The sequence below is a fragment of the Molothrus aeneus genome, chromosome 2, assembly GCF_037042795.1.
Source record: "Molothrus aeneus isolate 106 chromosome 2, BPBGC_Maene_1.0, whole genome shotgun sequence".
In the NCBI taxonomy this organism is placed as follows: Eukaryota; Metazoa; Chordata; class Aves; order Passeriformes; family Icteridae; genus Molothrus; species Molothrus aeneus.
In genome coordinates, this window is record NC_089647.1 from 37,982,391 (window position 1) to 37,999,398 (window position 17,008).

A 17,008-nucleotide genomic window follows, 5' to 3' on the forward strand; every position below is an offset into this window, starting at 1 on the left:
TTCAAAGCCAGGTTTGCTGGGGCTTTGAGCACTGGTCTAGTGGAAAGTGTCTCTGCCAATCAGGGGGGTTGGAACTGGATGATCTTTGAAGGTCCCTTCCAACTCAAACCATTCTGTGATTCTTTTTTTATAATACTGACAGCTGAGTGCTGGTCTGTACAGGATAAATGAAACTTGTCCAAAGATGAATCTTGGTTTTCTGTCATTTTAGACTTCAGAGTTTTAACATTAGCAACTTGAAAGACCCTCTGCAGAAGAATGAGAGAGATTTGGATTCCACACACTGAACTTGCAGTGCTATTTATTTAATGTCTGCATGTTGTGCAAGTCCTTTGGAAAACCACATAGTTGAAAATAAGCACAGGAACTTTATCTATTTATCTGTTTTTATTAGCATTAAGGAAATCGAACAGCCTTCATCAAGAAACAAAATATACACACATAGTCAATTTGCTAATACAGAATAACGCTTTAAACCATCTTATATAGTGATTGTAGGTAAGAGCAGACCTCCCCTTTAACCTCAAAGCAAATCTGAGTCCTTAGGAAGTATTTTGTGTGGATTCTTTGCACTTTTGAACCATACTGTGACAGGCCACCCCATAACAGCCATGGTGATGCTGTGCAGCCTGTTACTCATCCTGTCGGAAGGCGGCTCTGGATTTCTCTGTAAGCACGGAGTGGTGATTGCAGCAGTAGAGCAGGCAGAACTGGAGACTGCAGGAGGAAGTGACTGCTAACTACCTTGGAAGGAATGTGGCTTTTGAAAGGCCATTTCTTAAGTGGGAATAGGTCTGCTCTTATGGTCCCTCCAAAAATCCCTCTCTAGTGGAATAGCAGCTGAGTGAAGCAGCTGACAGTTATATTAAACAGGTGACCACACTCTGGGATCCAGTGCTGAAAGAGCAACACAGGAACCCACACCAAGCAGTACCCCTTCTCCTCAGCAGAGATGGGGAGAAGCAGCCTTGCACATACTTAACTGCCTTTGCTCCGAGAGCCCTCCTCTGCAACCCTGTGCTTACCTGTGTGGAAGAGCAAGGAGGCAGTCACGGTTCACCAAGTATGTGTTGTATCCCCTACAGTAAATTTTTGTATTAAAATTCAATTTCAGCTTGAGTTTAGTTGGGCGACACCAATTCTTGAAGCAGACTATGAGGAAAAAGGTAGGGTTTCGAAAATGGCTAAGCTGTTCAGTCTGCCAGAAAAACCTAAAGCAGCAGTTGCAATGCAGGCGAAAAGGCGTCTTTGGTTGATGCACAGTTGCTTCCATTAGTTAGCAGAAAGCTGAAATACCATAAGTACACCACAATAACCCTGCACAGAAGCATTAAAATTGCTGATTATGCTTACCCAAGCAAAATGTAATGGCTGATCCCAGCAGTTCACAGGTGCCCCTTGGTATTCCATTACCTTTCCCCCCTAAAGACTATGAGGCACTGGAGGCCAGAGGAGCTGTGGAAAGCCAGGGGAGCCCACTCTGCTCCCCCCTGTGAAATAAAGGTGTTTAAGTTGCATCCTGGCACACCCACTGTAAACCATGAGATTCTAAAGTTGCAGAGATGGAAGTAAACGTTGTCCTACAAAATCATGTCCTGTATTGTTACTCCTCTACCGCAGTGTTTTATTGGGAGAAGCTGCCCTTTCTTTAAGTAAGGCATCATTTACATGGCTTCCTATGATCTAGATTGAGGTGAAGGGAATGACTTGTTTCAGACACTGCTGTTGCTTGTTTCCAGGCGTGCTGGCAAATGCCCTCATTGACTCTGCTGTGCAGGAGGGTGTGTGATGGCACAGCTGCATCTGAGGCTCCAATACAAAGTCAGGTTTGGCCTTTCAAACTTCTGAGCAGATGTTTTTCCTCCACAGTACTTCATGCTCGTGCACAGACTCTTTCAAGCCAAGTGATTTCCAGCACATCAGTGAACAAAGAGCAAGCTCCAGGCTTCTTGCAGGTGGCAAGTGCAATATAAGCTAGCCACTGAGAAGGGTAATTGCATAGGGGGTCTTGTCTGTGTTGGTTTTTGCTTTAAGCTTTCTCTAGTGCTACAGTACTAATAAATTACCCTGGAGAGAAATAAATAAATAAGTTGGCATCTCCCAGGCACCATGTTGGAAATCCAGGAGGTTTCAGAAAAGCTGCCCCTCCATGGTCCTGGGAAGGTAGTCAGCAAAAAAAAGTCCCTATTATACAACTGTCTGTACGGGAGCGACGCACTGTGCGGGAGAGCCGGCGCGCTCCGAGGATGAGGTGGAACGGTTGGTGATCTCTCTTTGCAGCTCCTCCACTTTCTTCTGCAGCTCAGCCCGCTTGGCCAGAAGCTCCTTGTAGCGATTGTGAACAGGTTCCTGCAAGGAAATGTGTGGCTGAGCACTGGGAGGTCAGCATGGAAGAGGGAGACTGAAGCACAAAGCTGCTGCTGACCAAACAGACAGCTATAGGGGAAGGAGGTAGATGAGTGTCATCAGTCTCCAGCCCACAGGTATCTGAGTGCTTGCTCTGGCTCTTGGCTGCTCATTTGGATCCAACAAGCACAGTGCAATGGTGGCTAAACAAAACAGTCTGTATGTATTTTGAAAGATGACAGTTGCCAGACTCTGATCTCTGACATTTCTGGGGGACACGGGCCATGGCATCTCAGCCTGGACATAATTTCAGGGGCTTGGGAGGAAAAAACCCAGCCAGATTCTTCTAAATATTTTCACATAGTTCTGACTGTTGAACAGTCAGTACTGCAAAGTGTTTGCTGGGTTCCTGTCTCTAACGCTGCAGATCTGCAAAACTGCTACCTGCAGACAGGCACTGAAGCAATTGGGAATTTTTGTCCCTTTCTACTAAAAAGTGATGTCAGCATTCAGGGTCATGCTCAGACTGCTAGTCTGAGGTGCCTGCCCTGGGCAAGCCAGCTTCCCTGCTGGCTCAGGCAGCCAGAGCAAGCAGCAGGTTCCCATCACAGTAATTTAAATACAGCCCCGAAATTCCCATATAGAACCCCACATTCAGAGAAGTCTTAGGAGTTTTAAGAACTTTTGTAAAGAGAACTCCGATATTTTTTCCCACATTCTCAGTGAGAAATCTCCCAGATCGCTGAGAGATTTCTGCAGATTTCACAAGGTGGTGATGTCCAGCTGGGCACCTGCATTAGGCAGCTCTAGGTGGTGCTTGCTCTTGCTGGCATTTGAATTTAGGTGTTTGTTTTCAGATTTAAGCATAAGTTTGTACATTACCTAAAGCTCTTGACCCCCAAAGAAACAGTATTGGTACTAGCAGAGAGGGAAGCAGGAGTGGGAAGAGGCGTACCTGAGGCTTCATCCTGGGGTTCCAGCGGATGTAGTAGCCGACCCACAGCTCGAGGTGGCGCATGCTGGCCACGGGATACAGGACGTGGTTGGAGTAGCTCACGTACAAGGGGTTAGTAAAGTCTTCCAGTTGGCTGTTGATGTAAGACCAAAGTGATACAGTCTTTTTTGGAAGGCTCTGTAAGGGAAGGGGGTGGAGGAGGCTTTATTTGCCATACGAATCCCAGCTATCTACAAACTGTAGCAGCATAGACATATGCCTGTCATTAATATGGAGCTGGTTGTTTTTTGTAGCTTAAAAAAACCCCCAAAACTGTTCTTTTGATGTGGTGGTTCTTGTACTCGAAGAACATGGATGCAGGCAGGCACACACGCCCTGGCACAGAACAACCCCTCTGACCCACCCAGCTGTCAACACAGATCAGGAATCACCACTGCTACAGCAAGGGGACACTGGCATGTGAGCTCCTGGTGCTTTAGTTAAACTTCACTTCTCTGAAGTGCTCCTGGAGGACTTGCTGGTGTATTTAATTGCAAAGGAAAAAAAGAAAACATTTGACTTAGGCCCTGATCTAGTGGAATAATTATGCCTGTGAATACTCCCACTGAAACCAGTGCTGAAGTACTTTCTAGATTAAGTACTTCACTAGGCTGAGGCCTTTAAAAAAACCCAAACCCATGTGCAAACAGCATGCAGATTTTCTTCCCTGGAAATGGTAATTATTCAGTCACTGTGGACTCCAGAGAAACAGGGACACTGATTTCACAATAGTAAAATGCTATCACTTTTATTTTCCATCTAGTTTTTATGATTATTTTTAACTGATGTTCTAACACATGTAATCACATCAGGTCCACACAGCACTGCCCTCATGTACCTCTGTGCTGTTAGGCTGCAGCCTTTGGTGACAGAATGCTTCATCCTTAGGTAGGTGAGACAGAGTAAATGCCATTGTTTTCCTTCTAATTCCAGACTGGGTCTGGATGTACACATCTCTACACTCCTCCCTGGGCAAACAAACCTTGGCCAGACTGCAGGGCAAAGCTGGCTTGTGGCAGGACAGAGAGGCATGTCCCTAATAATAGTAGGAGAGCTGTCCTCTCCTGGGAAGATGCAAGCACAGCAAGAACACACATAAAGACCAGTTACTTGCTGTAACCTCTGTGTGCAGAATGACAGCACACACTAGGTAGTTAAAAGCACCCTAAAGGGATCACCTCAAAGACAAGGCATGACAAATAAGCACCAGTTCCCACAGAGAAGGCTACAGTAAACTGAAGTTCAAAGCAAAGCTGCATTTCCACTACCTGGGAGTACCAGGAGCTATTCAACCACTAGTGACTAACTGGAAGTAGACAGCGTGTCCAGAAAGGAGATGGTGCTGCTCTGAAACATGAAGCCTCCAACAGATAGCAGTTTATGCAAAGAGAAAAATCCCCCAAGTCCCAGCCTCACATCTACAACTATCTCTGAGTGAGGAACCAGCTTCTGTAGCAATATCTGGCCAGCTAAAGCTATCAGGAACAGGCTTTTACCTCGGAGAGAAGCTGTCTTACCTCCTTCACTCTCTGCTGCTCACTGCTGCACAGGAAGGTCCCAAACAAACAGCTGTACAGGTGATCCAGGATGGTGATCAGGAAGTACTCATTGAACTCAAATGCTGTAGGAAACTTCAGGCAGAAATAGAAAATTAGTTTAGGATTTAAAACATGAAAATAAACTTTCTCCCATGCTGTGGTCTTGGTAAGGAGTTGGCTTCTTGATTTCCAGAACAGGATCTGTCCCTGTTCCCTGCCTAGCTGGATATTCAGGATATTTGCTCCTTCCAGGAGCAAGAGTTTCCCTCTTGGAAAGCTGCTTTGCATGTTCAGAGAGGAATTTTGAGCAAAATCCAGAGGTTTGAGGGGTCAGAGCACTGTGTTTATGTACACTCCGTGCTGCTTAAAATTGAAGCTTGCTCTTCTATGCCTGTCCCTCATGACAAGCCATGCAGCCAGACTGTGAACAAAAGGCACATGTGAAATAAATATATTCAAAAAGTGGAAATTTCCCAGGGCCAAATGGAAATAGCCTGGGTGCCTAACACAGCACTCCCCAGAGGAACAGCAGGGAGGCATCTTGTGACAGAGGTCAGCAGGAGCAGAAGGTCTATGGGCACAGGCCATGTTTGTTGCTGAGTTCTGTGCAGAATCAATCTGTCCCTGAGACAGGGACAACTGAAGCTCCTCAGAGGGCCAATAAGAATAAATGCAGTGAACTGCAAAGACATGCAGGGGTGATGGAGAGGAGAGCAGGAGGCCTTCCTCCCTCACAACCGCCCTCTTCCCAGGCTGCCCCAGTTGTGACATCCTGACCTCATCAGCTGCAGGTCAGGATGCCCAGCTGTAGGAGCAATCCAAGCAGACCACGATGAAAGTGACTTTTGATGATAGTAAAGCCTCCTCTTCTCTCTGCATGGATGTGGTACAGTGCCATATGTAGTGGCATCCTTTTCTTCCATATATAGTGCCATCCTTCTCTTCCATTCCTCCTGGTTTAACTCAGGGTGAGCCTAGCTTTTTTTCAGTGGACTGTCTGATCATAGCTGACTTTTGTGTCACAGAAGATCCAAAAAAACCTTCCAGGCTCCACGTGCCTGGGGAAAAATCTCCCAGACACAGGGGATCTCTCCTGGACTGTACCTTTGCCATGCCAGGTCTGAAGTGAGGCACTCAGCTCTGTACCTCACATTATGAATTGGGAGCAGTACATTTGCCTTCAGAAGAAGTTAAAATGGAACATGTTACAGGATCAGCTTGAGCAGGGGCAACAGGGATCTGTTACACCCATTGTGCTAGGGACTTATATTAGCAATTGCTTTCAGGCTCTGTGCTACACAGACTCCCAAAAAGCCTGCTGACAGCATCGAAGCAAGAGTACAAGCCCAGGAAGGAGAGCCTGCAGAGGTCAGCTTGGAAACCATTCCAGTGTCCAGACACCAGACAATGTCTCGGTGCACTGTGCATGGCTCTGGGGACACGGGTGCCACCTAGCAGTGTACCTGTCTCGTCATTTGCCAGACGCAGTCGATGAACTGCAGGAAGACGGGAGAGCGATCCGCGTCCGCGTGGTTCTTGTCCCCGTGGCCGACTCTCTGAAACAGCAGGACAAAGAACACGAGTCACACAGGGCTTCATGGGGCCTGCTCTCAGTCCCCTAAACCTTTACCAACAGCTTTAAAAAACTTCAAATGAGTCCTGATACTGCTTTGTCCATATCAGTGGGTAAAGGAGTAAAGGACAGCTACTCTCTTTGTCTTTGAAGTGAAAATTCTTTATGGGGATATTTTCATGCTAAGTTAAAACAAGAGTTGTTTGAGTAGAGGCTCCAGATGCTATGCTGGCACTGATTTCAGTTAATAGCTAAAGTTCAGAAGGAAGAAAAATGAGAATGCTTTTTGCTTCAGTTGCAGCTGTTGTCCTGGCTACTTCAGTAGTAGAGGGTGCTGGATGCAAGCACTACCTACAGGCACAGCATGCGGTGATACCCGTCACGCAACACCTCGCGGCTGCCAAGAGCTGTACAAACACCAGCCCAGCCCATCTCCTGCCACCTCCAGAGAGGCAGCAATGACAGTATTCCCAGAGGCAGCCTCCAACCCTGACCGTGCTGTGTGGCCAGCACATGTGAGGCACGACTCCTCAGAACTAGCACAGTACATCATTAATGATTATACATTACCTGGGAGCCCCAAGTACTGCACAAAGATAGAATAAGAATGTCAAAGTAACAGAGATCCCTAAAACTGTTTTCCCCTCACCGAAGGAAATAATGTTGGTATCTTCCTTGCCTAGACAGTGAAGAAGCTAAAACACTCATTGCTCAAATACCAGATAACAAATTTTGCTACAGCAGAACCTCAGTCACATTAGTGCCTCAGTTTCCCCACCTTCCTCAGAGCATTTGACAGTGCAACCCACCACTGCAAGTGCTCCACACAGACCTTGTCCTAGCCCTTGCAAAATTAACAACCACTAGAGAACAGCTACGAGCAAAACACAATGGCAACAAGACTGAAAGGATACTACTGAAAAGCTCTCTCAATTCCCATCAGTGCAACCCATAACAAACTGCTGTGTCACAAGCCCACAAAGCTGCCTCTCTGCCATCTGCTAGGGCACAACCACACACTACTCTTGGTCCAGGCTCAAGCTGCTCCTCTTTCACCTAAATAATTAGAAGCCTCTCCAAAAATAAAGTGTGCTTGAAGAAACTGTGAGGTCAAGGCTATATACAAATTCCCAAACCTCTTCAATACAAAAGTATTTCTTAGATGATGGTGCTCAAGTAGCCTGAGAAAATGGACTGAACTGGAAATAAAGACAAAAAATGCCCAGTGGTCTCTGCCAGCTGCCAGCAGAAATGCCAGCAATGAACCCAAAGCACACTGCTAGCTTAAGGCTAAGCATGGGAACATGACATTATCAGTCAGACACCTGAGATACCATTTAAATACCACCTGTTCCCTGTATCTAACCAATACAGTCCCAAGGAGGTTAAGAGGTGAATGGAATTATAGATAGAAAACAATAACATCAGCGTTCACCTCTCTTCTGTGAGTTCAGCCAGGAAACTTGCCACAGGAAACGTTAAACTTGTCTAAAATCCTTCAAGAGGGACAACAACATTCTGTTCAGTGCCCTCCATGGGCTAGTGACTCACCAGCTGGAATCTGTGGCCGAAGCTCAGCCACTCCTTCTCCACGAGCACCTCGAAGCCCCGGATGGTGCGGTAGTAGCCATCCAGCATGAGCAGGGCCAGCGAGGTGAGCTGCGCTGTGCGGTCCCAGCCGTCGCTGCAGTGCACCACCACCGATGTCTTCCCCGACTCCACTTTGTCAGCAATCCGAAGGGCTCCAGCAAGAATGAGCTAGGACAAGGGAAGAAACACATTACAAAATCTCTTTGGAACAGAAACTAGAAATGAAAAATGGCTAGTGACAGCACAGGACAAACCAAGGGCTCTGCTTGCCTCAAGAAGAATGGTAAATCAGTTCCAACTACTTTATAACTAGGATGGCAAAACTGATGAACACGTTTTCTATTCCAGCAAGATGACAACACATCTGAACTGTAGATGTAGGCACTAAACTGTAGTGTAGGCACAACTGTAGAAGAGCCCTTGCATGAAACTCAGTCCTTGGACAAGTCAGTATTTAAATGCAGGAGCGTGTTGTGTCTGATAGGAAAGGCCATCACTTTGCAGCTGCCCCAGGCGCAGATCTACCCCTGCCTGCATCAGCAGAGCAACAGTGTAAGCTGGACATTTTTAGAAAAGAACATTATTTGAAATGTTCCAGCATCTGGAGAAGCCAAAGCATTTTGCCTCCTTATTCTGACTCTGCTTGGATTCCTGAAAGGCTGAGAGGGCCCAAACTCCCAGCATTTGCTTGTCTGGCCCACACAATAATGCCAGGATGTCAAGGAGCCGAGCCAAAAACTTGGAAACTCTGTGACTCCTGAGTTCTAAGCAGAGCTTTCACAGCTACACGTCATCCAGGAACATCCTTCACTTCCAAAACAGCATCTTTCAGTATTTCAGCCCCCTCCCTTGTCCCTCTTTTCATCTCCTTAAGATTCCTCACTCCAAGAACTGCGGTTTTAAACACTTATAAATAGAAAACAAATTATAAGTCTTTACATTTACAAGGAACTGAAAATCCTGGAGTTGACTCTGGATATCTTTCCCAGACTGGTAAGGACTTGTGGTTGCTCAGCCACGTGCAGGGGATGCAGACATGCATACCTTGATATGCTCCAGCCAGTGAGTTGACTCTAAATTAGACAGCCAGTGAGTTTCCTCGATATTGGGATACACAATTTCTTTCAGTTTTCTCAGTGACTCTCTCATAACATGAATGTTGTGAATGTCCAGGAACACTAATTCTGCATTCTGATAGGCATCCTCACTCTCATAGCCCCCTCCTTTAGCCTGAAGAACAAAATTCACATACAAATCATTAAGGAAAATCACATTTTGTACTTTATCCCAGTCATTTGTCCTGAGCAAATAGCAGCTGACAAAATACCACAGTGGCTGGGCTATCTAAAGCAGGCAAAAACCATTGGCTTTATCTTACAGCTGGGAGAAAACATGTGCAGGCACACACTTTGTGTCTTTCTTCTGCAATACCTAATGAATGCTGTAATTTTTACCAAAGAATATCACATTACAAGCCTTCTTTTCCTCTGTAATTATAATTTATCCCCATTCAAGCTGTTAACTCATTACATTTGCTAATCTATCATTTAAAAATTTACCATACTATTACAGAGGAGGATAACCCACACACTAATTGCCTTCCCTAAGTAGTGGGAAAGGCAGATTAAAAAAAAAGAAAAAAGAAAAAAAAAGATCTTTACTGCAACAAAGCAGCTCCACCATTAAAACAAAGCTTAAAGTGATGGCATGGAACGCAATTTTTAGAAGGGTAGAATGATGGACCCTGGGAACTACTGAAATGTCAGCCTCACCTCTGTGCCTGGCAGGATCATGGAACAGATCCTTCTAGAAGATATGCTAGGGCATGTGGAGGACAGGGAGCTGATTCAGGATAGCCAGCACAGCTTCACCAAGGGCAAATCCTGCCTGAGCAGCCCAGTGGCCTTTATGATGGAGAGACTACAGCAGCGGACAGGGAAGGGCTATGGGTGTCATCTACCTGGACTTCTGTAAAGCCCTTGAACTGAGGCTGTAAAGCCTCAGTTCCCCACAACATCCTTCTTTCTAGACTGGGGATGACGGACAGACAGTTTGATGAATGAGAAACTGGATAATCACATCCAGAGGGTAGTGCTCTGGATTGCTCAATGCCCAGGCAGTGACAAGTGGCATCTCTGAGGAGTCTGTACTGGGACTAGTGCTGTTTAATATCTTCATCAGTGACACAAACAGAAGGATCAAGTGCACCCTCGTCAGGTGTGCAGATGACACCAAGCTGAGTGGTACAGCTGACACTCCTGAAGGATGGGGTGCCATCCAGAGGGACCTGGACAAGCTCAGGAAGTGGGTCCATGGGAACCCCATGAAGTTTAACAAGACCAAGTGCAAGGTGCTGCACCTGGGCTGGGGCAACCCCTTGCATCAGCTCAGGCTGGGGGATGAACAGATCAGAGCAGCCCTGCCCAGAAGGACTTGGGAATGCTGGTGGGTGAGAGGCTGGACATGATCCAGCCATGGGCACTCCCAGCCCAGGCAGCCAATCCTGTCCTGGACTGATCCAAAGCAGCGTGGGCAGCAGGGCCAGGGAGGGGAATCTGCCCCTCTGCTCTGCTCTGCTGAGACCCCACCTGCAGGGCTGTGTCCAGCTCTGGGGAACCAGCACAGGAAAGACAAGGTCCTGTTGGATCAAATCCACAAAGATGATCAGAGGTCTGGAGCACCTCTCCTGTGAGGAAAGGCTGAGAAGAGAAGGCCCTGGAGAGACCTTATAGCAGCCTTCCAGTACTTAAAAGAAGCTTATAAGAAAGATGGGGATAGATATTTTAGTTGGGCCTGCTATGATAGGACAAGCAGTAATGGTTTGAAAGTAATAGAGGGTAGATTCAGACTAGACATAAAGAAGAATTTTTTCACAATAAGGGTGGTAAAACACTGGAGCAGGTTTTCCAGAACAGTGGTAGATGCCTCATTCCTGGAAATGTTCAAGGTCAGATTGGACAGGGCTCTGAGCCGTGTTGGAGGAAGCAGTCTTTCAACCATGTGAATTGAAAAATGGTGATACACAAGGTGTAGGCTGCTAGAGTCTGACCTCAGAACTACTTCAATTTTTTTTTCCTTTCCAATGTCATTTCCCATTGTAAATTAATATAATGGATCATCAGCAGTCACACGTGATATCTTACAGATACCAGTGAAGGTATAAAAGTCTCAGATCATTGCATTCAGACTTCTTCTGCACTGGTAAACCCTTGTGATCCTTTAGAATAATATGAAATGGTGGTGGGAAATGTGCTCTAAATTATTACATTCCTGGTTTTAGACAGAGGAAAAAGTACCCAACCTTATTGGCTACGGCATTCACACTAGGCCTTGCATCAAATATGAAGATTTTATGGGACTGGGCATTAGAATCCATGATGGCTTGAAGGTACTTTTCATCTTCCTTGCTCCGCTTGCCACTCACTCCCACCATGGGCTGGCTACAGCGCGTGATCGTTGCTTGACTTTCTGGGTGAATCCATGACAAGACCTTCAGAAACAAATGGGAAATAAATAAAGGAAAAATGGGATTCATTAAACCAATGAAGTAAATTATCTGTAATGGCTTGCTCTGGGATTCTCTATCAGAGGATTCCAGAAGCCTGGATTCTATTACATCACAACTGAATGAAAGAAAGAACCCTTCTGTCTTTATTCATTCTGGTGGCATTCCCAAAGTTTGAACAAACAAAAGGTGATCAAATTATTTGAGTCTGACTTCTAAATATGATGCAGACTGGTTTTTCTGGCTGTTGTGTGAGTCAGTATGTGGGCTGTGTCTAACTTTATGTTACACCATGTAAAAGTTAAGCACTTTAGGAACAGACTGTATTTCCTATAGACTTGAGGAGTAAACAAGTACCTTTTCAGGTACCTCTGAAATAATCATCATACCAATGTGCTTTGTCTTAATTTCATTAAATAAATGCTCTCATCAAGACTATCACTACATATTTCTCTGTCCTGAAAGTCAGAGTAGGCCAGACAATTGTAAACAGCCAAACAGGGCTGCCTTGTGTTTCCCAGGAACTGAACTGAGATTTGGTCTGAGTTGTGCTAAATTATCTTATCTTCTAGTTTTGGTTTAGTCTACATCTCTTTCTCAACAGTAGTTTCAGCAGATACTGTTATTTTCTATGTCCTCAAACACGTTGTTGTCACTTTTATTATCTTCTGACCATTTATTTGCTCCCTGGAATCTACTCAGCCTGATCTTGGTATTACTTATTGCCCAAAGGTATGTGTAACCAAACCACATCAATGTGGCTTTTTCTGTCCCACGCACTGGTATGCGTCCTCTGGACCTGAAGGATGCCACTCTCTTTAACTCCTCGTCAGGAATGTTTACAGGCACGGCTAGAATGGCAGGGTACGTATCACACAGCTCGTAGCGCTCGTTAATCTTGGTCAGCCTCCAGCTTTCATTGGGAATTCCCTAAAGAGGAAAATGCAGGTTAGCAAATGAGTTGCTCTGAGACCTCAGCACAGACAAATGCCCAGACCTGAAATTCAAGGCAACTTTTGTTAATGAAGGTCATTTAGGGCTGGCACCCAGGAATGCATTATCTTGGTAACTTGCATTTCACGTCTCTCCCCAGAGAGGTGGATGTTTTGCTCAAGTCACTGAAGAGCAGGGAAGCTGGGCTTCAGGCAGGGTCACCTATGGCAAAGGAACTGTGGAGGCTACAAATGTAGCAACACACCCTGAGCTCAACTTTAAGATACCTCCCAGCCTCATTATGGGCTTACAGGAGAGCCAGGAGCAGGACAGAATGGGTGACGAACTCAGTCCCCACATGGCACTTAGTTCAAATGTGTTGAGTGAAAACTGGGGATACAAAATGGAGTTACCAGACAGGATGGAGGGAAGGGGGAGAAGGGAGAACAGGCAGTAAAACACCCCAAAAAGCCTGATTTGGGCTTAGTTCAGTGTTTGTGGCACAACTGTGCAAACCTCTAAAAACACCAAAAGCTTAACAAATGTATGTCTCTGTTTGCATGACTGTATGTGATACGCAGCTCCCATGTTTCCATCACACTAAGCTCTCTGGTTGAACTGAGGACTTGGGCTGGGAGAGCAGGGAATCTCCACACAGACATCACACAGCTCAGCATGCCCTGATGGGGAAGCCACTCAACAGCTTCCCAGACAACAATCTCCAAGTAACACCTGAAGCACAATGGGGATGACCATGACAACCTGCAGACGTGGTGTGGCTGAAGCTGGGAGAGAACAGACCAACAGGGAGTGGCTGGTGCAGCTGCCTGCAAGGAGAGATTTAAACAGACCCCTACTGCAGCAGGGGTGAGCAGTGACACAAAGCATCTCTATGGGGAAGACACAGCTGCTGCAGCAAACATGGCCAGGCTCTGAAGCACCGAGTGTGTTTTAGGGGAACATCAACTCCTTACACAATACATGCCTCTGTTCTAATGAACACTACTCCATTTTAAAGCAGGGTGGTGGGACACTGATCACCACTGTCACAGCTCCCACAGGAAATCAACAGCACATCTAACACGGGTCAGACGAGCTGTGATAATTATGGCTGACCCTCACAGACTGCGGCCGGTCGCCCATCCCAGTGGTGAGTCATGCTGTCAAAAGAGGTCATGGTTAGAAATCTGAGGGGAGGCCAGACCTTCTGTCTAGTATCAGTCACACACTCTGCTTTGTGAACCACTGCTGTCCTTTGGCCCTCCCTGGGAAGGCAATGTTACTACAAGGATCACCTCAAAGGCCTAAAGGAAAGCTATTTTTGACCCAGTCTGAAGCTGAAGAATTATTGGCAGAACCAGACATCAAGCAGTGTGCGTGCCCAGTTCAAGCTTACTGATGGGTAAAACATGCTCAGAGGTCTACCTGCTGTACACAGCAAGAATGGAGTCTGCTGGGCCCACCAGCTCTGCTGCCAGCCAGGAAATAGCCAGACTCTTGCCAGTCACCAATCTGTTTACTACTTGGAAGTGGACTAATGGCTAATTAGTTCTCAGTCCTGTCCTAAGAAGCACATGATTCATAAGGAATTCCTGAAAATTTCACCTCCCCCAAATCCAAATGAAAATTACCCTGTCAGCACAGTCTTGGCAAGAAAAATGGGAGCTAACAAGCAGCTACACAAAAGAAAGGCTCCTTTTCATTTTACCCAGCAGCTCTACCAATGCTTATGGAGAAGACCAAGGAGTGGGCATTGGAAAGCACCCCCTTCACAGTGTGGCTTCAGAACACACTGCTTGGGTCAGAACTGAGCTCTAAAGCTCTCCAAAGCTCTAGGTCTTTCAGCCGCCACACTGACAAATTTGAAGGAAATCTTTCCTCTGCAATAGCCCAGACCAGAAAAGTCCATGATGAGCTCCCAAAGAAAGAAAAGATGCTGTGTGTCAGCATTCAAATTTCTTTTGCCTCGTGGGGAATGTCTACTTTTCCCTGGCCCAGGAGCCTTGAATCACAGCACCACCCAGAACGCTTTGGATTCGGATCGTGACTTTCTCTAAGGACTGGAAGCAAACAGAAATAAGCCAAGTGGGCTAGAAGAGAAGCTGAATTTGCATCTTCCTTGGACGTTTGCCATAATGCAGTGTAGCTTCTGCATTTATTCGTGCTCCTTCAGATTTGCCCTTTCTCCAGCTGGAATCAATAAAAAAAGCTAAACGTGATATAAGGCACACTGGTATTTCCTCATCTAAGATGCATTTCACTGCTTCCCGGTAAGTTGTAAGCACCCAAAAGCCCACTATGAAACAAAACTGTTACAGATGTAATTCAATTGGTCTCTGTAGGGTAAGGAGTGGCTCAGGGTGCTGCCTGCCTGTGCACCTGCAGGAGGAACTCAGGCAAGCCTCCCTAAAAGCAGGTTGTGATCATCCTGAAGCTGCCAGGGCACATGGCATGTCCACATTAGTGACCAGAGACTTCTGCATGGGTCTGTCTTCTTCAGGTAAATTAATGCTGCTAGCAGCCCCTGATTCTAGGGGAATTCATATGTCAGGTGGCTGCCAGAGGGCAAACTAAGGAAGGCAGCAAAGCCACACGTATAGTCATAAATTAAATATACCCATGATCATTTTCACTGAGCCCAGGTGAACCAACACACCTCACATCTGTACTAATAAACTCATTTATCCTCCAAACAGGATATTTTGTCCAAAATGCCACTAGTGATCCTTAACTTGCACCACAGGACCTTTGTGCATGGCTGAAGATGCTCAAACACACTCACTCAAAAGAGGGATGGTAACAGCCTGGTCTGTAGCTATGCCTGAAACTCGCCCCTGTGCTTGGGAACACTCCTTACAACTGTATCATCTAACCATAGAGACACAGCCTTTGTGTCCTCCCCACACACAAACTAGACTTGGTTTCCCTCTAGGTAAGACCTTCATGCCTTACCGTAATGACTTGGGTTTGGTTATCACTTGATCTACACTTGATGTTGCAGAAGATTTGTTTGCAGGGAAAAACTGTTGAAGCCACACCAGCACAGCACCGACATCACCACCTTGCAAAGCATATGGTTAAGGTTAAGCACAAGAGGATCCTTCACTGACAGGAAAAAAAAAATTTCCTTGCTGTAGTTACATGCCGTCACACCTCTCTACGGAGAGAGAGTCCATCTCTCTGTGGATCTCAGAGATCCACGCTGAGCTTCCACATGTAAGTGCACCTTGATCTGCAGCAGGCAGCTCAGGATACAGCTGCAGAGCCAAGCTAGTCCCTCTGCCATTTACTGAGCCCAGGCTGTGCCCACTCAGCCCCAGAGAGCTGTGATCTGTTCTGCAGCAGAGACATACACAGCATAAGCAGGACCTCAGTTAAACCATGGGACATTTAACATTCAATCCTCACTTTGCTCCCCTAAGTTACACCTAACAATCCTCTGGAGGATGATGTTACCAAGCTCTACCTTTCTCACTCTGCTTGTATACTAATGCTGGGCACTTTAATCCTCAAAACAAGTCAGTTCTTCTGAGTTATTAGTTTTGACATGATTTCTCCAAAAGCAGCAACCAGCAACAGCCTTAGACTGTGGCTCCCCAGTAGATATGACCAGAGCAAAGGATATTAGACAAGAATGACTTTTGTAGGGAAACATCACACAACTTCACAACCTCTTGTAATATTTTCCAAATGCTCCCCACCTTATTAAGGAAAATAAAGCTTTAAGTTACTCCAAAGGCATCTTAAGGACTTTTGGTTTCAAGTGAGTCTTATTCACTTTGCAATTCTGTTTTATATTCTGCCAGCCCATGTGTAATAAAAATCAGGGAGCAATTTCAGTTTTAAATTTCATTTGCCACATGTGATTCCATTTACCAACTAAATCTCAAACCTCTCTGAGTTCCTTTTGTTCTCTACAGGTTGTTTATTACTCCCCATAGTTTTACACAATCACAGATTTTTAATAAGTTACATATTTCCATCCTTCCCAAGAATGCTAACGGGGAAGTTAGGGGTTTACTGACTATCTTTCCTAATTGCTACAGTTGCTATCATCTCAACATATTTCTATTAATTTTAATAAAAATTGTAATAAATAAACAATAGCACCCTCAAACTTGACATGTATACCAGTATGGACATAGAAATTACCATGGATCCTGGTCTAAAAGCCTTTTCTGGATGCCTGGTAGTTGGAGTTTACTTATGCTCCATTCCCCTCCCCATGTGTTCCTGCTCCCACAGGGAAAAGACTGACCTGGCCTAAGATATAGCAAGTTAATGCCTGGCCATGCTGCTGGGCTGCTGATGCCCTAGGCCAGCCCTTCTCTAACAGTTTCTAAACCAATTCCAGAAGGTCCTGCTGACAGTGCATATGTCCTGCTTTTCTATTTCTGATCACAATTCATAGAGTCAGAGACAGGTAATCCCATTATCTGATTTGATGATGCCAGTTTTGTTTCACTGTTAACGAATCCCTGCTGCCATTTCAAGACATAATCCTGATTTACTGTAGTATTTGTTATTGC

At 45.7% G+C, this 17,008-nt stretch overlaps 1 protein-coding gene across 2 annotated transcripts in view; it reads right to left on the minus strand.

The window, feature by feature from the left end:
• Positions 1-368: 368 nt before the first annotated feature.
• The window catches only part of MTMR2 (myotubularin related protein 2), a 62,768-nt gene continuing 46,128 nt past the window's right edge, over positions 369-17,008 (minus strand). For both annotated transcript variants that reach the window (XM_066544727.1, XM_066544725.1), the window contains 8 exons: positions 12,327-12,476; positions 11,343-11,531; positions 9,086-9,271; positions 8,003-8,209; positions 6,342-6,434; positions 4,858-4,971; positions 3,302-3,478; positions 369-2,349 (listed from right to left, as the gene is read on the minus strand). In XM_066544727.1, the coding sequence (XP_066400824.1) occupies positions 2,188-2,349; positions 3,302-3,478; positions 4,858-4,971; positions 6,342-6,434; positions 8,003-8,209; positions 9,086-9,271; positions 11,343-11,531; positions 12,327-12,476 (1,278 nt within the window). In that variant the 3' untranslated portion in view covers positions 369-2,187. The remainder of the gene's footprint in view (positions 2,350-3,301; positions 3,479-4,857; positions 4,972-6,341; positions 6,435-8,002; positions 8,210-9,085; positions 9,272-11,342; positions 11,532-12,326; positions 12,477-17,008) is intronic.